General features: G+C 39.1%; 1 protein-coding gene across 1 annotated transcript in view; it reads left to right on the top strand.

Annotated features, from left to right (window-relative positions):
* Window positions 1-16,441, top strand: part of COL3A1 (collagen type III alpha 1 chain) — a 50,244-nt gene that overhangs the window by 23,713 nt on the left and 10,090 nt on the right. Inside the window, exons 6-37 of the mRNA XM_027884438.1 lie at window positions 1,601-1,666; window positions 2,262-2,315; window positions 2,497-2,550; window positions 3,267-3,320; window positions 3,479-3,532; window positions 3,847-3,900; window positions 4,304-4,348; window positions 4,521-4,574; window positions 5,505-5,549; window positions 6,284-6,337; window positions 6,834-6,932; window positions 7,056-7,100; window positions 7,223-7,321; window positions 8,062-8,115; window positions 8,262-8,369; window positions 9,538-9,591; window positions 9,728-9,826; window positions 10,667-10,720; window positions 11,059-11,157; window positions 11,275-11,328; window positions 11,484-11,537; window positions 12,078-12,131; window positions 12,501-12,554; window positions 12,750-12,794; window positions 12,885-12,983; window positions 13,072-13,179; window positions 13,677-13,730; window positions 14,644-14,697; window positions 14,802-14,855; window positions 15,459-15,512; window positions 15,712-15,819; window positions 15,991-16,044. Coding sequence (XP_027740239.1) covers window positions 1,601-1,666; window positions 2,262-2,315; window positions 2,497-2,550; window positions 3,267-3,320; window positions 3,479-3,532; window positions 3,847-3,900; window positions 4,304-4,348; window positions 4,521-4,574; window positions 5,505-5,549; window positions 6,284-6,337; window positions 6,834-6,932; window positions 7,056-7,100; window positions 7,223-7,321; window positions 8,062-8,115; window positions 8,262-8,369; window positions 9,538-9,591; window positions 9,728-9,826; window positions 10,667-10,720; window positions 11,059-11,157; window positions 11,275-11,328; window positions 11,484-11,537; window positions 12,078-12,131; window positions 12,501-12,554; window positions 12,750-12,794; window positions 12,885-12,983; window positions 13,072-13,179; window positions 13,677-13,730; window positions 14,644-14,697; window positions 14,802-14,855; window positions 15,459-15,512; window positions 15,712-15,819; window positions 15,991-16,044 — 2,091 coding nt within the window. The remainder of the gene's footprint in view (window positions 1-1,600; window positions 1,667-2,261; window positions 2,316-2,496; window positions 2,551-3,266; window positions 3,321-3,478; window positions 3,533-3,846; window positions 3,901-4,303; window positions 4,349-4,520; window positions 4,575-5,504; window positions 5,550-6,283; window positions 6,338-6,833; window positions 6,933-7,055; window positions 7,101-7,222; window positions 7,322-8,061; window positions 8,116-8,261; window positions 8,370-9,537; window positions 9,592-9,727; window positions 9,827-10,666; window positions 10,721-11,058; window positions 11,158-11,274; window positions 11,329-11,483; window positions 11,538-12,077; window positions 12,132-12,500; window positions 12,555-12,749; window positions 12,795-12,884; window positions 12,984-13,071; window positions 13,180-13,676; window positions 13,731-14,643; window positions 14,698-14,801; window positions 14,856-15,458; window positions 15,513-15,711; window positions 15,820-15,990; window positions 16,045-16,441) is intronic.

Here is a 16,441-nt window from a genome sequence, read left to right as displayed (position 1 = left end):
AGACTGAAATCATTAGGAATAAATAACGTTTATAATTAGCATTACATAAAACAAATTCTTTATTGTTTTATAAATTCACCAATTTTCAACTTAAATACTTAGTTTGAATAAGTATCCAAGCTGAAATGATTTGGAAGATTTATTAAAAAAAAATATAGCACAAATATAGCCTGGGGGTGGTTACCATGCCTGGTATTTCCTCTATCACACATCTCTTCATTGCTGTTTTCTCATGGCTTCCACTGCTTGTAGATGGATTTTGTGCTTTACATCACAGTTTCTCATTACTTTCTCAAATAACTTCTACATGCTGTGTCTCTTTCCTCCAGTGCACATCCTCCAGCTGCAATATGCTCATTTCTTCTTAGTCTGGAGATGCTGTCAGCAGGCACATCACCCCTAACTATCAGTTTATCTCCTCAGTGTGTTGCTTGAAAAAAATAGTATCTTGTTTGTTTATAGCCATAAGTCTAATGGACTGATTGCTATTGATGAGTTGATGGCTCTAATTCATGTTGAGTCTATAGTTACTGATTCCAAATGAGTTGTAACAATTAACAGCAAGGGGACTGCTTATTGTATTCACACATTGAAGGGCACCCCATTTACCCTGACCCTAACTGCTCTGCCACTTGTTGTATATTTCTTGTCCTAGAAAATAGTAAATATCACAATGACTTACTTTATCTGGACAAAAGACAATCTGTGAAGTAATGTAAACATATTCTGACATAATATGACAAAATCCCATGAAACACATTATGTGGATAATTAAACTATGGGATATCTTGCCAGTACTACAGGACACAGTGATTCTCCTGTAGTTCATATATGTAACTCTTTGGGCTTTATGAAACAAATGAAGAGTTTAATTTAACAAAAGCTCTCTTTGAAGAACCCCATACAGCAGCAGCAGACCACTGTGCTAACTTTCAAATGTTTTGTGTTTTGCAGCATCAAATGCTACTGTGGTTTGTTGTTACAGGAAGTCGAAATACTGAGGGTTTAGTTAGTCCAGACCTCCTTTCTTTCTTATGGCTTAGTACTGTTAAAGTTCAGAAAAGATTTCACTGGTGGAAATGGTTGCCTAACTAACAACAGCAAAAATATGGCCTTAATTCAGTATACCTTCAAGGCTATTAAAGCTCAGTTACATGGCAGAGAAGCTGACACTCATATGTTCTGTTTAACAAATTAGGACTTCCAGTTTTCTATTCTTGCTGACAAGCTGAGCTGTGAGCACCCTTCTGGGTGTCTAGAGGAGGGGCATAGTGACTCAAAAAGCAAAAATTGCAGCTGTGAAAATAGCTTGTGGAGTATATCAGTTAAGCTTGCAAGGAGAAACCCAGTGAAACCTTTTCTGAAGGGGCTGTAGCTACAGACACCGTATTTCTTTAGCAATGCATATATATATAAATATATATATATATATACTGCTGCCTCTGTTCTACTGCAGTTTTTGACTGGCACAGGTCACTGTGAATTTTTCTCTGTTCTAACATGTAAAAATTTATTTCACAGGTATTGATGACTTGCAATTACATAAAGCTTTACAGTTATATACATTATTATAACTACTATTTTTTAATCTACACTATAGAGTGGCTTTCCAGGACCCCCTGGCCCCAGTGGCCCCCCTGGCCCACCTGGTCATGCAGGTCCCCCTGTAAGTAAAATTAATCTTTTCATAGTCACCTCATATCCTTTTATATGAGCTTCTCCTTTTCTCTGTCATAAATATTAAGTATCTTTTCAACTGGTAAGTTTAGATACAATACTGAAGAAATTTGAGGATAAATGTCATCCTCTATTTATTGGGCTGTACCTTCTATGCATCACCAAGACTCAAGAGCTGAGGACAATTTACTGTGCTTGCTTAAATCCATGTGTACCCCTGAGCTCTCTGCAAGTCTGTGGGGTCTCAGCCAAAGGCTGTTTTAAGATTTGCCTGTCATCCTGTTAACAACCCCAAATGTTTACCCGTACAAAAACTGAACAGGAGGTAGAGGAGAATGGGAATGTTCACACACACTCAGCAAACACACAAAGGGGCTGATTTTTTGACATTCATCTCCTTTTAGAGGAGCAGTTTTGTTTCTGATTTCGTGGAGGCAGGTTCTGCTATAAATTCACCTTTGGTCATTTGTTGACCATTCTGACAACAATTCTCCTTTACAATTATGTGATTAGAAACTAGAACAGCTCCATGAAATGATGCCTGGAATTGCTCACATCTTGCCTGGGTTTTTTCTGCATTATAGGGCTCTGCTGGATACCAAGGTTCCCCTGGAGAACCCGGACAACCCGGCCCTCCTGTACGTATATATTTTGTATCACTTACATGTTAAAGGCATCATCTTGGGAGCACGAATCTGTGTCATCACTGGAGTGGATTGAAATTTTACAGTTCATCCTGTCTGTTTACTATAATGTGTGTCAAATGTACAAGTGTTTTATGATTTTGAAAGAGACTTTGTATTTTTTATTTTTTTACAGGGTCCCCCAGGCCCTGTTGGAATGATAGGCCCAGTTGGTCCACCTGGGAAAGATGTAAGTTGACTACTATTCAACTTAAGGAAAAAAATGTTAATTAAATGGTGAGACAGCAGAGCACATTGATACCATTGCATTTCAGAATTTTTAACATCTCTCTATTTCTCCATTTGACAACATGACTGTAAGAAACTGGATTTCCCTTATATTAGGTCTAACTATCCATTCAAAAAATGTTTCCATTTTAGTAGGCAATTTGATTGATACAATTTTTTAAAAAAGAGAGAGAAAATATAAGCATAAAACCAATATTTTGATCTGTTGTAAAATAAATTAGAAGTTATGAAGAAAGTTGGACAGTAGTGGTAGTTTTCTGCTCCCTTGAAATCTTTTTTGGAGAGTTCTAGCCATTAACACAGTGTTTTGTGTCACACCTGGCAGTTCTGAATAGGTATAGTACCAGGCAAGACAAACAGATAAATACTTTGTCCACTTAGAGTGTTTTACCATGAAAAATAAATTTTCTGGGATGATCCCTTTCTAAAGTTTGGCTTGTAACAACTTAGATATTAACCAAAATCTTGTTTGAAATGAAGTTTTTAAATTCTGGCACTTGGCAGTGAAGTGTCACCCTGCTATGATTTTCCCCACTGTCTTTGGTAGAAGCTTCACCTGCTTATTCTGACTCACCGTCATCTTCTAGAACTGGTGCTTTGCCAGTAACTGAAACAATAACAAAAAATTAACAAAAAAAATTTGCTTCCTTTCAATAGGGAGAACCAGGAAGACCAGGCAGAAACGGAGATCGTGGAATTCCTGGATTACCGGTATGGAAAAAAACCCCGCTAACCACAGTTTTGGAGTCAAAGGGGTGTTTTTTCCCATTTTAAGTTAATCAAGTGAACATGACTCACAGTGAACACTGGTTTGTGCCCTTAATACAGTAAATACATGATTTATAACACTTCTATATTTATGTGTTTAGGGTCACAAGGGAATCCCTGGGATGCCTGGGATGCCTGGGATGAAGGGTCAACGAGTAAGTAAACCATTTGAATTATGGTGTTGCATGGTTGTGCTCTTTCAATCATCAGTTCAAAGAGATTGAATCCTTGAATTAAAGGCAAGTTTCTTAACAATGTGATCTGACTTTCTGTAAGAAATCCTTAAATTTTGTCTGGCTGCCTCAATTGTGGAGCTTCATCCCAAATGCCAAAAAGTGTTCCAACAGCTGAGAGCATTCATTATACAAAATATGCCCCCTTTGGAGGCTTAATATTTTACCAAGAGGAACCAAGTTTTACAGTGTGAAGGAGGAATACTATTCACAGATATGCTTTTCCTTTCCCACAGGGTTTTGATGGAAAAGATGGTGCCAAGGGTGACAGTGGTGCTCCTGGTCCAAAGGTAAAAAATCAGTGTCATCTTTTTAGTAGGTACCTCCATCATTTGTTGTATAGCTGTGCTTTGCCTCTCAAATAGTTGTAAAAATCCAGTTAACATTAAAGAAATCCATTTAATTTCTCTATGAAAAGAATAAGAATAATTCCAAAGGAGTTGGACTTTCTGAACCACATCATGTCCCACTTGCCTAGTCACAATAAACATGAGATTACAAAGTGAAAGACATGGCTGGATCATCTAACTTTATTGCATAATACTTAAAGGACTGATTCTTTCTGATTTTTTTTTCCTGTTTAATATTTTCTTTTGGCACTTGTTTAGACTTCTCAGACCTAAGTTCCTGCTGAGGACACTCAGCTTGATGAAGAAGTTTCATTCTGTCATTGGTGTTTTCTTTCCATAACAGGGTGAAACTGGTCTTCCTGGAGTAAATGGAGCACCAGGCCAGCCGGTAAATACGTGCATCCTGTAGTATTTACACGTTACCTGAGTTACTCATCATTCTCTTTAATTACCCCACCACATGCATTAAACAATAGATATGCAGATAAGAGCAATGTCTCCTTGCTCAGCCAAATTAATTTGGAAGCCATTTAACTGACTTGTTTTCATATGTTTTCTAGGGACCAAGAGGTCCAGCTGGTGAAAGAGGAAGACCTGGGAATCCTGGTGGCCCTGTAAGTAATTGCAGCTGTTGTTCTTATTCAGAGGCAGCATGTTTGGATTCAATATGTTGAGAATTCCCTACTTCATAGCTTTCCTTAAAATAGTCATCATGCAAAGGGCTGAAAAACTGTATAGCATCTGTAAAATCATACAGGGAAACTTTTTTGGTCCCCAGCTAAAAACGTAACACTTCTGACTCACAACCTGTTCACCATCTTATGGCCTTTTTTTAAATTAATTGATTACACATTCAGTGTTTCAGCACATGTTCAGGTTCAGCCAAGAGCAACAGGGAGGAGGAGTGGGAGCAGAGGGCAGTAGGAGAAGGCAGAGAGAAGAAAAAAATGCAATCTCAGAAGTAACCTGTGAGAAAAAGACAGTATTCCTCTTTGACTGGGATTAGGGAGCACATTACTTGCTCTGAAGGAATTCACAGCATTCAACACAATCAACAAAGCACAGTTAAAAGATATTAACCAGCAACTTGTTTGTACAGAAACTACATAACCTGAGTAGAGGACTTGGTCTAATATGTCTGCAAGACAGGCAACAGGATTTAAATTACACCAAATGCTTGCTAGGTTTCTGGAGTGAAATTTTAGTCTTTTATGTGAATTAGGACTGTTACTTTGAAACACACATGTATTGCAATCTTATTCATTCACACAGATGATGCCAGCATTTCCTTAAGAAACGTAGTAAGAATATATTTTTGCATTTTGCTGTCTCCTCATTATGGTACAAGTCATGCAAAGTGTTGAATATTCCTTCACAAAATATTTATTTAATTATCATTTTGCAAATTCTCAGTTGAGATCTTGGTCAACCAAGTGGGAACATCAGGACACAAGAATATGGTCTCTGAGTCATGGACATAAAAGCATGTGGGTTCTGTGTCAGGGGTATTTGTTCCATGCTCAACACCTCTCTTCTTTCTGTAGGGTGCCCATGGCAAAGATGGATCTCCAGGAGCAGCAGGTCCACCTGTAAGACAATTTATGGATGTTTGACTTTAAGTATTCGTGTTGCTTTAGGCTAGTTATTTCTAGTTGATTATTTCTGCAGTGCCAGCAAACCTGAAAGTGGTGTGTGCACTGGGTTAAGAATGACCATTTTATTCAGTTGTATTGCATAATTGTGTTGGTTAAGATGTTTAAAGCACCTAAAGTGTAATAGGAGAGTTTTAATACTGTAAATCAGGGAAATGCAAAAATCCAAAAGCAGATTATACTCAGAGAACATATAGATGGATAGAATTACTGTACTCCATGCAGATCAAGTTGTGAATAGTCTTATCATTTATATTAACTGTCTGAGGTGGAAAAAAAATTTCTTCATCCTCTGCCTAGAAATCTGAGCCTGTCCACTTATACGTGTGAAAGTTGTGTTGGCTTCTTTTCCCCTTCCTACACCTTTTTTATAATTAGAACAGATTTTGAACATTTTTATAACTTAACCTCTGCATTGACAGATTTCACGGTTTTTAAATCTAAAACACAGAAATTTAGCTGAACATGTAAATGTCAGAGTAACCAAGATGTAGGTGTGATACTTTAGGACCAGCCAAACTTCATCTTCTGCAGCATGATTCGTATTTTCAATTTTTGCCAGGTGTTTCCTTACTCAGAGGAAAATCCCATAATCAGACTTTTTTTTTAACTTAAGATTATTCCATATGGCTTTTACCTTTTGAATTAATAGTATTTCTCTCACTTTTAAGGGTCCCCCAGGTCCCCCTGGAACTGCAGGATTTCCAGGCTCTCCAGGTTTTAAGGTATTCAGTTAAAGATGCATAATTACATGGGACTAGGTTTTTTCTGTAGTTATACACCTTTTCTCACTGTACATCATTATTTTATGAGCCCTCATTTTTTTGGCTGTTTGCAAGCCTAGAACTGATGTGCTTTCACATGTAGCATGAGACAAACCCTATCCCCATCATCTTCATGGATGCCCACTCCAAAACACCTTCAAGGAGTGGACCCTGTGTTCTGCGTTGTTTTATGGCAGGGACTGAAGGGAACTTCCCACAACTTCAGGAGCTGTGCAGCTTGTCCTGGCTGGAGCACCTGGGTACCCTGTGCCTCAGCACTGGGGGCACTGTCTGATTTGTCTCTTGCACTCAGGTGATGGTTGTGGTAATCTTCTTCCAAAGTCAGAGATGCCACAGTAGAGGAAGACACCATTAAGCTAATACTGATTGCCCAGGAGACAAGATTCAAATGCATTCATTTTCTCATTTTACTTTTTTTTTTTTTTTTTTTCCATAGGGTGAAGCTGGTCCTCCTGGTCCTGCTGGTGCTAGTGGTAGTCCTGGAGAGAGAGGAGAACCTGGTCCTCAAGGTCATGCTGGGCCACCCGGGCCTCAGGTACATAAACACCACATGGGACCTGAGAGGTGTTTGTGTCACCTGCTCTTCACAAAACCCTGCATGTCCTTTGGCCTAGTCCTAGGTGAGCAGCATTGCTAATTAATACATTTCTTGTTTCAGGGTCCTCCTGGAAGGGCTGGAAGCCCTGGCAACAAGGGTGAAATGGTGGGTACTGTTCATATCACTGCCTTTTGCTGCACTGTGTTGGTGAGGGGCACTGTCTGGACCAGATAGAGTCCAACACTGCCATGCTGTCTTCAACTCCATTTGCTGTTCACTCTCTGTAGGGACCTTCTGGTATTCCTGGTGCTCCTGGTCTGCCAGGAGGCCGTGGTCTTCCTGGTCCACCAGGTGCAAGTGGAAACCCTGGAGCAAAAGGCAGTCCGGTGAGTAACTAATATTCATTACACTGGTCATGCAAACAAATATGGTGGAAGTAACTCTGATGTCATTAAAAAAAAAAAAATTGAATTCCTATTCATTTGAGATGGTCTAATAAATTATTTTATAATGAAAATAGGCAATCATTTTTATAAATATATAATATATTAATCTTTCTCACCTTTAGGTATTGCGATATACAATACATAAAGATGATAGTAATACTTCCTTTCCTAAATTATCTATCAATTGAGAAACTCACTACAAAGGTACAGTTTGTCTAAAATGGCTACCTTGGACAAAATCTGTTGGTTTAAAATCCTCATTTCACCTGTTTAAATTCCCATGGGCTGAGTCCACAGTCCACTACATCCAATGAGTTGTACCCACTCTTATACTGTCATTTACCACAGCAGGCTCTTTTCTGACAGCCTTACACCACACAAAGTTCGTTGTCAGAGAAAATACTCAAGGCCTTCAAGCAAAAGACTTCATGCATGAAATAGCTCAGAAACAGACATAAAATTTTACTCAGTGGTGTTGAAGATTGTATCACTCCTTCCTTTACTGGATTTTTAAGGAGCCCTATGTCTTCCACACCCAGATCCAGCCAGTGAATGCTAATTTCTTTGCAGAATGAAAAATTATAAAAAATGAGTAATTGATTTGAAAGATATGATGTTTACTTCTTAGTATTTTACCCTGTTGCTACCCACAATTTTAACAGGATTTTTCTCTTGTTTAGGGAGACCCTGGGAAGGATGGTGCAAAAGGAGATCCAGGCCCAAAAGGCGAGCGCGTAAGCAATTTTAAAATGCATTCAGAGACTTCTCCCAAGGAAGCCTGAGCTCTGAGTCACTCCCCATACAAAACCCTTTGGGTTTTTTGGGTTTTTTTTTGGAGACTTCTGCCTTCACTGGTGGTCTTGGGTTTTGTCATTGTCAGGGTGAAAACGGCACCCCAGGAGCTCCTGGACCGCCCGGTGAGGAAGGCAAAAGAGGTGCAAATGGTGAACCTGGACAGAATGGTGTACCTGGGACCCCTGGAGAAAGGGTAAGGTGCTGCAGGTCACCTTCTGAGTTAAGGCAGAGACAGCAAATTCGGGTCTTCAAAACACTTCCAGGAGAGATTTGGCTCCTTATCTCTTCTCAGCAAATTCCAGATGTGAAGCTGGGTAGTGAAACTGGGCAGAATTCTTATCTAGCCTCTCCTCTGAACTGCAATGCTTGGATCTATCATTTCAACCTGAAATAAATTAATGCCTTTCAGGTTTTGATATTGAAGAAGCAGTGGTCTTACCTATCTGGAAGTTGTATCAAAAGATTTGTGCTGAAAAGCACCATAAACTCTGAGAACTACAAGGGGGAATAAATAAGACAAATTTCAAAATTACTTCTCAGATAACAAAAATAAACAGTTACAAAAATTTCAGCTCTGGAAATTCTTCTACGTTCAAGATATGTCTTTACGTCAACATCTCTGCTGTCAATACATCTTAAATGTCTATAGCAGCAATATTGTCAGGATGTCTTCTGTGCTGTGATATCTTTAATGCATTCTTTTTAGCTAGTAGATTCAACAGTGTTCTGAAGAGCACTCTTACAAAGGAATCCCTGAACTGATTCATTCAACAAAATAAATAACATCATTACAAATTTTAGATTGCTGTTCCCATCTGAACCATCAGAAAAATTGTGCCAAATTATAACTCCCAACTTAATAACTAACTACAATATTTGCTTGAAACTACAAGGAAACCAAAGATGCACAGTGAACAAATTAATCAGACTAAATACATAAGTGGGGTACAGATCAAATTTTACAATTAAAAATTTTTGCAAGCAATGAAGATAGTAGTGAGTGTAAATATTAAAACAATAAAATAGAGATCTTCTCAGTATTAAATTAGAGGATATGATATATAATTGTTCAATACTGAATATGATGTTTATTTTTTGTATTAATTTGGAAAACTCATAAATAATGATGCAGAGCCAGTTAAAAATAATAAAGGGTGGACTATAATTTTAACAGGAGGGTTATAACCAAAGAGAAAATAATCTGTAGCTCTTCTTACTATGGTAAAATGTCACTTCTATCTTTTTCTTTTCATTAATTTTCATTGTAATATGTCTAATGGTAAATAGTTTGGAAGAAAAACCCATTTACCATTACTTATTCCATTTTGCCTGTGCTGCATAATTTGCTTTTTATTTGGTAGGGCTCCCCCGGTTTCCGTGGCTTGCCCGGTAGCAACGGACTTCCAGGTGAAAAGGTATAAATCTTCCCCTAAAAAAAAAAACAAAAACCTCCAAAATTTTGGAGGACCCATGTGATTTTGAAGAGAGAATTTCAGATTTGATCAGGTGCTGGTTTCCTTGCTGTGACTTCCCAATATCTCTTTCTTTTAGGGTCCTGCAGGGGAGCGTGGTAGCCCAGGTCCTCCCGGCCCCAGCGGACCTGCAGGAGAGCGTGGACAAGACGGAGGCCCAGGTCTTCCAGGAATGAGAGTAAGAAAGGCCATCTCCAAAAAAGAGAGATAAGCTCTGTTAAGGATGACTCATCTGAGCTGATATGGCTGAGGGGGTTTTTGTTTATATACATTTCTATTTAAATTATTATTTAAATAGACCTTAACTTTTAAACAGTTAATAGATATATTTATATATTTCAATATAGTCGAGCAATGAAAGCAAATAAGCTGTTGGTCAGGTTTTCAAAGTACACATCAGGAAGATTTTCAGAGACGGCCTCCCATGTAATAGTCAAAGGATGTAAAAATATCTAAGTGTACACAGAACAATGGAACGGCATTCTGCGAACTACACCAAGAATTAACAACTGCTGACAACAAACACATTGAAATTCAAAAGCCCAACTGCAGGCTGCTGGGAGCTAAACAAGATTTTACTGGAAATGAAAATGAATTATTTAAAATGCAGCAAAAATAACAGGTAGAAAAATAAGTTAACAAAAAATGTTATAAATTGTGCTGCTTTTAGGTAGAGGTACATAGTCAGAATTGTTTCATTCCTTGATTTTTTACCATCTGAAATCAGTTTTCTTCCCAAATAATGAAAGAATACATTTTTTTGTGCTTGTTGATTAATGTCCAATGTCTTGTTGATATCCAATGCCTCTCAGAAAAAGCAATAAACCCATAATGAAAAAATACTTTACCTTTCTCCGTTTTTCCCCTTCGTATGATGGGAGAAATGGGAGGACTTTTAATCTTTATTAAAGAGGATTAAACCAAACAAGAAGGTTTTATACGTTTATATTTATGTATTGAAACTTAAGACTATCCATTTTAAACCGAAGTGTAACACTTTTTTTTTCTTCAATTGCAGGGTTTGCCTGGAATTCCAGGAAGCCCTGGAAGCGATGGAAAACCTGGCCCTCCTGTAAGTACATTGTGCAAATATTTCACACTAGTCCTCCTACTGACCTTACCCTCATCCCACTGTATCTACATGACAGGTTTGTTATCACAGTCAGATTAATTGTCTCCTTTTTTGTTTGTTTTAACTACCAGAGCCCTTTATCTGTGTCACTATAATAACAGTCTGTAAATCCTGTCATTTAGTACTGTTAAAATACAGAGTATACAGGAGATTGGTTGAAATACAAAACACATGAAGTTTTGAATGGCAGTGTCCCACCCTCGCTCTCCCTTTAATGGTTATTCCTTTATTTCACTTGAGAGATGCCATGACTTCCTTCCTTTTCCTCCTTATCCCAGGGCAATCAGGGTGAATCTGGACGTTCTGGACCACCTGGCCCTCCAGGCCCACGTGGCCAACCAGGTGTGATGGGTTTCCCAGGTCCTAAGGGCAATGAGGTGAGTGGGATTTCTCCCCTTCTCCTGTGCTGATACTTGATCAGTCTCATGCTGCAGCTTCAGTTGGCTGCTGACCAGAACAAGTATTTCAAATGTGATCTCTCTCTCTTTTGTAAGGGTGCACCGGGTAAGAACGGCGAGAGAGGCCCTGGTGGACCACCTGGAACACCAGTAAGTTTTGTTAACATTTTGGTTAATAATATGATAATTTAATAATTACACAATATGACAATTTATTAAGGGCACAATATTAATAATAATAATTTGATGAGTCTTATAAAAATGGTATCAACCCCTAACCATAGCCTAATTTTGTCTTTCTACAGGGTCCTGCAGGCAAGAACGGTGATGTTGGCCTCCCAGGTCCTCCAGGCCCTACTGTAAGTGTCGTGGCCCTGTATGAGGCAATGATCAGTTATTGCCAAGGGAGTCTGGCATCTACAGATTGACAGTGTGAATTTGGGGGAAGGAAAATACTTTTAATGGTATAAAGAAATCTCCTTTAATGAAGACAAATAGAAGAACTCTTATTTGCCATTATTTTAATTAATTAATACTCAAAACTTCCGTAGGATAAACTTGAGTCAGGTACACCTGGCACATATTGAAATGAAAAGTCAATTTAAGAGCTCTCAGAGATCTACCACCTTTTTAAACTGAAGCATATTGTTGCTCCCTTTAATGTTTATAGCAACTCAGTCTATTATCAAGTAAAAATGCATCTGGTGAATCACATCTAACAGCTGGAGTGAGAGGAGCAAATACCTGAACACCAAGATCCATTGGTCTTTCAGATTGTGCAATGCCATCATCAGATCATGAAATGAAGGCACGGATTAGGGATGGTGTGGAGGTGTTGGTATGTTGAACTGTTGTCAGACAAGTTCATGGCTTTTGTTCTGTCATTTGTTTGCTTCTAGGGTGCCTCTGGGGAGAGAGGAGAACCAGGACCAGCAGGCCCACCTGGCCTCCAGGTGCTGTGTGTTTATTGCTTCCTGATTCTTTTTAATAGATTAAGATACACAGAAAAAAAAAAAAGATAATAAAGGCATCTTAACATTTACATTGCATGTCATCATATTTTGCAGTGCATGTCATCATATTTTGAAGTAAGACAGACCAACCATTTGACAAAAGTTATTAATTCATATATCATAATTGCAGGCTGGGTGGTTAATTTAGATTTTGTAACACATAACCCTCAGCTATCAAATTGGCATCTTCCTCTTTGTAAAGAATCGGAACGATTTGAGTACACATCTCTGTGTCAAAAAAGATGAACTACAAGATGGAAAATGCATAACTTATCTATGTAACATGGATAATACTGTTCCTTCATACAGGGGTTGCCTGGTGGGCCAGGACCAGCTGGAGAAAATGGGAAGCCTGGAGAACCAGTAAGTAGTAATCACTTTTATTTCATGAGATGTTTTTCCTATATTACATTTCCAAATTCAGTCAGTTCTGAGTTCTCTTCAGAGCAGAAAAGTCTGATTTTAGTGATAATAGAGGGGAGAAACAGGATGCCAACCATAACGGAGACTTACTAAGTAAAGTGCATGGATAACTTACAGTTATTTTCTCATAACCAGGGGCCAAAAGGTGATATTGGAGGACCCGGATTCCCAGGCCCTAAGGTAAATAATAAGGCAACCTTTATCAATTACATAAAAGAATTAACAAAGCATGAACCTGAAAACAGAGAATAATGCATTTCTTTGTCGCAGGGTGAAAATGGTATCCCAGGTGAACGTGGTGCACAGGGTCCCCCAGGACCTCCTGGAACAAGAGGTGGGCCAGGTCCTGCTGGTACAGAAGGTGCCAAGGTACCCACAGACTTTCTTGCTTTCCTGCTATTATGTCTCTCATTCAGATTAATTCCTTTTTTTCTAATTATTGCTTGTTACTCTTTAGGGTCCTCCTGGACCACCTGGTCCCCCTGGAGGCACAGGACTGCCTGGCTTACAGGGAATGCCGGGAGAAAGAGGAGCTTCTGGAAGCCCTGGACCTAAAGGGGAGAGGGTAACACAGACACACTGCCAATTTTGTGCTAATTTAGTGTTAGCTTCCCACAATGCACTAGGTTTGTACACATCGTCACTTTTGGCCTGATTTCAGAGGTGTAGATTGTGTAGCAGTACTGTTGAGTTAGCAATGTGATGTGAGTCCTCTATGCTGAAAAATATGGGATTTTCCCCCATGGTTTAAGATATGTTAGATATTTTGCTGTGCTAGATCTCCTCAGGGATGGGTACGTCAAACCAGCTAATAAACTATGAGAACAATGAGAACATGGGCAAACAATTTGGCATAGGCTTCATTTTGAATCAATTTGGGTTCTTTCCCATCATAGTTTTTAGTATCTGATGCTGAATACTGGGCAGAATGTCATCCTCGACCTAGGATTTGTATGATCTCAATAAGGAAATCCGGTTGTTGAGAGACCCTGGGTATGAGATCCTTTCCCTTCCCTTTTGGCTTGCTTTTGGCTTATGCTTTTTGCATTTTACACTTCCCAGGGAGAACCTGGTGGCAAAGGTGCTGATGGCCTTCCTGGTGCAAGAGGAGAGAGAGTGAGTAATCCCTTAACACCTAACAATTTGCCACTTAGCTTCACACAGTCTGCACTTGGAATATGAACAAATTTACAATTACAGTGAATAAGTACTGCCTCGGAGGGGTAAAGTATTAAACCCATTGTGTTTCATTCCAGCAGCACTAAACTAGTTTTGTAAACTAAATTAGACTTAATTCTAGTTTTTGTGATTGCTGTTGCTTGGGTAAATATAACAGAATTTTTTGAAAGCAGAAGATCACAGCTAATTGGGACAATGTTTTGGAGGGAAAGCAATCATATAGAAGTAGAGAAAATCTATCTGGCTGGTGAGAATGCAGGTTATAATAAGTCACAAAAGGACATCTATAAAGAACATTCTCATGCAGGATACTTCTACAGGTTGCTACATATAATATATTTTACATCTGTATAGCATATACACATAAAACAGACACTTGAATTATATGCTGTATATCAAATCAATACTTGCAAGCAGTGAATCCAACAAAATAATGAGGCATAACAAATATACCAGTGCAGCTTGGCTGAGCTGGAGGAAATAACAAAAATTTATTTCAAACCATAAGGTACACATTAAATTGTCAAGAAAGAAAAAACTCCAGGAGCTAGTCAGGAGATATTGAATATATACTGAAGAAATGTGCATCAGTTATTTATATGAAAAGTCAGGGCAAGTGGGTTTGGATTAGGTTTGGATGGTGGGGAAAAGAAAAGAAATTGGAGATCTCTTAGGTGCAAAATGGTGTCACTCCAAAACATAGTTTGCAACAGCACTTTGGCATTGTAGACTCACTTCAATTTAAATATCTTTAGCAACCTGTTTACACCGAGACACAAATGCTATTGATCAAAGCACAGGTAGCATCGTCACATTTTGATACAAAATATATTCTTTTCTCCTTGTTTAGGGCAATGTAGGTCCCATCGGTCCTCCTGGTCCTGCCGGCCCACCTGGAGATAAGGTGAAGCCTCTTCTGTGATGACACGTGGTACAGTAAAGAGTCACAGCAGTGGCTGTGTCATGGGAAGCAGACAAACAGCCGGTAACCACCCTCTTTCCTCGCAGGGGGAGACTGGCCCAGCAGGTGCCCCAGGCCCGATGGGTTCCCGTGGAGGTCCCGTAAGTGACGGTGCTTTCCTTCCAGTGTAACTTGACCGTGGCTTCTGGAGCCTTCTGTAGACATCACTGCTCTACCTACCCTATCAGGAACACATGAGACCTGGGTTGTAAATAAACTAAGCACATTCAGCTGCTGTTGATCTTTGGGATTTATAGGTACTAAGGTCTTCAGAAAATCAGTGCTTCTAGCAGTGCAAAGGGGTTGGGGGACTGTGCTGGTAGCTCAGGGCAAGAGTGTGAGCAATAGTGGTGTCCACCTTGTTTTACAGTTAGGTAAACTTTTAAAAATACTCTTATATTTATTTTTTTTTTATATTGATAAAACAGCACATTGGGATCTCAGCTGGATCTGGGAAATACCATAGATTGTTCTCAGGGTTTATAAAGTTGTAACTGAGATCACTCTGTCACACTTTAGATAATTATCGTATTGTCAAATAATTCCTTTTCAGGAGCAACTGTAGTTTTGGAATAGGGTTTTTTTTTCCTCCAAAGCTGATCAGACAAAGAAACTTCAGCAGCATCAATAGGAGTGTTCTCTAACTTGTATGATGAAGCTTATCTTTCTAACATCTTCCATTGCTGACATGTTGTTTTCTACAGGGTGAGCGAGGAGAACAAGGGCTTCCTGGACCTGCTGGCTTCCCTGGAGCTCCAGTAAGTATATCTACTACTCTTTCTCTACTCAGTCACATGTAGAGCAACATGACTTTGACCCTCACTTTCTGTACTGGTAGACCAGTAGGGTTCAATTGCATTCACATTTAATTTAAGAGTATCCGGATAAGGTTTCTCACCACAGTGGTATCATCTGCTTTTTTGAGTCGTAACAAAACAACATCATTTTTTTATTCAGGGCCAAAATGGTGAACCTGGTGGGAAAGGAGAAAGAGGTGCACCCGGTCTAAGAGGAGAGGCTGGACCCCCTGGAGCTGCAGGTCCGCAAGGCGGCCCCGGTGCACCAGTAAGTCTTTGCTGTTCCTTTTTTGCCGCGGAGAGGTTTCTTCAGCCCTCCCTCAGCCTCGAGGTGGCTGGGCCCAAGTTGGAGCAGTTGAACTGCCTGAAACTTCTTGACACTTGCTGTGATTTTGGCCTTTATCAAATCATTTTGCTTTCTGGACTTCCTTCCATCTAGGGTCCACCTGGTCCCCAAGGAATAAAAGGAGACCGTGGATCTCCTGGAGGCCCTGTGAGTATCTCTTTGATTTAGTCACTGCTAAATGTCTCTATCTGTTACAAGTTCAATGTAAATGAAAAATAAAACCTTTAGTATCTGCAGTTCAAGAATAATTAAGGTGTTCTAGAAGGAGTAAATTAGGTTGAGGTGTTTAGTGGTCTGGATTACATTGGTGTTAATATAAGTAAGGTGACAAAACAGCTCTTGGCACAATGACCCAAAGGCTCTAAAATGGTTTATCTCAACAGTTATTATACTTACTTGCCATCTTTTCCAAGCTTCTCAGAGCCCATTAATTCACCTTTGAGAAGCATATGTGATCTTCTACTTCCAAAAAAAAGAAAAAAAAAAAAAAAAAAAAAAAAAAAAAAAAAAAAAAAAAAAAAAAAAAAAAAAAAAAACACAAAAA

The sequence above is a fragment of the Empidonax traillii genome, unplaced genomic scaffold (assembly GCF_003031625.1).
Source record: "Empidonax traillii isolate 1590-97213 ecotype Southwest subspecies unplaced genomic scaffold, ASM303162v1 scaffold145:size929809, whole genome shotgun sequence".
NCBI classification, from domain to species: Eukaryota; Metazoa; Chordata; class Aves; order Passeriformes; family Tyrannidae; genus Empidonax; species Empidonax traillii.
The sequence above is the reverse complement of the archived record's forward strand: the minus strand, read 5'-3'. Positions and strand labels throughout refer to the sequence as shown.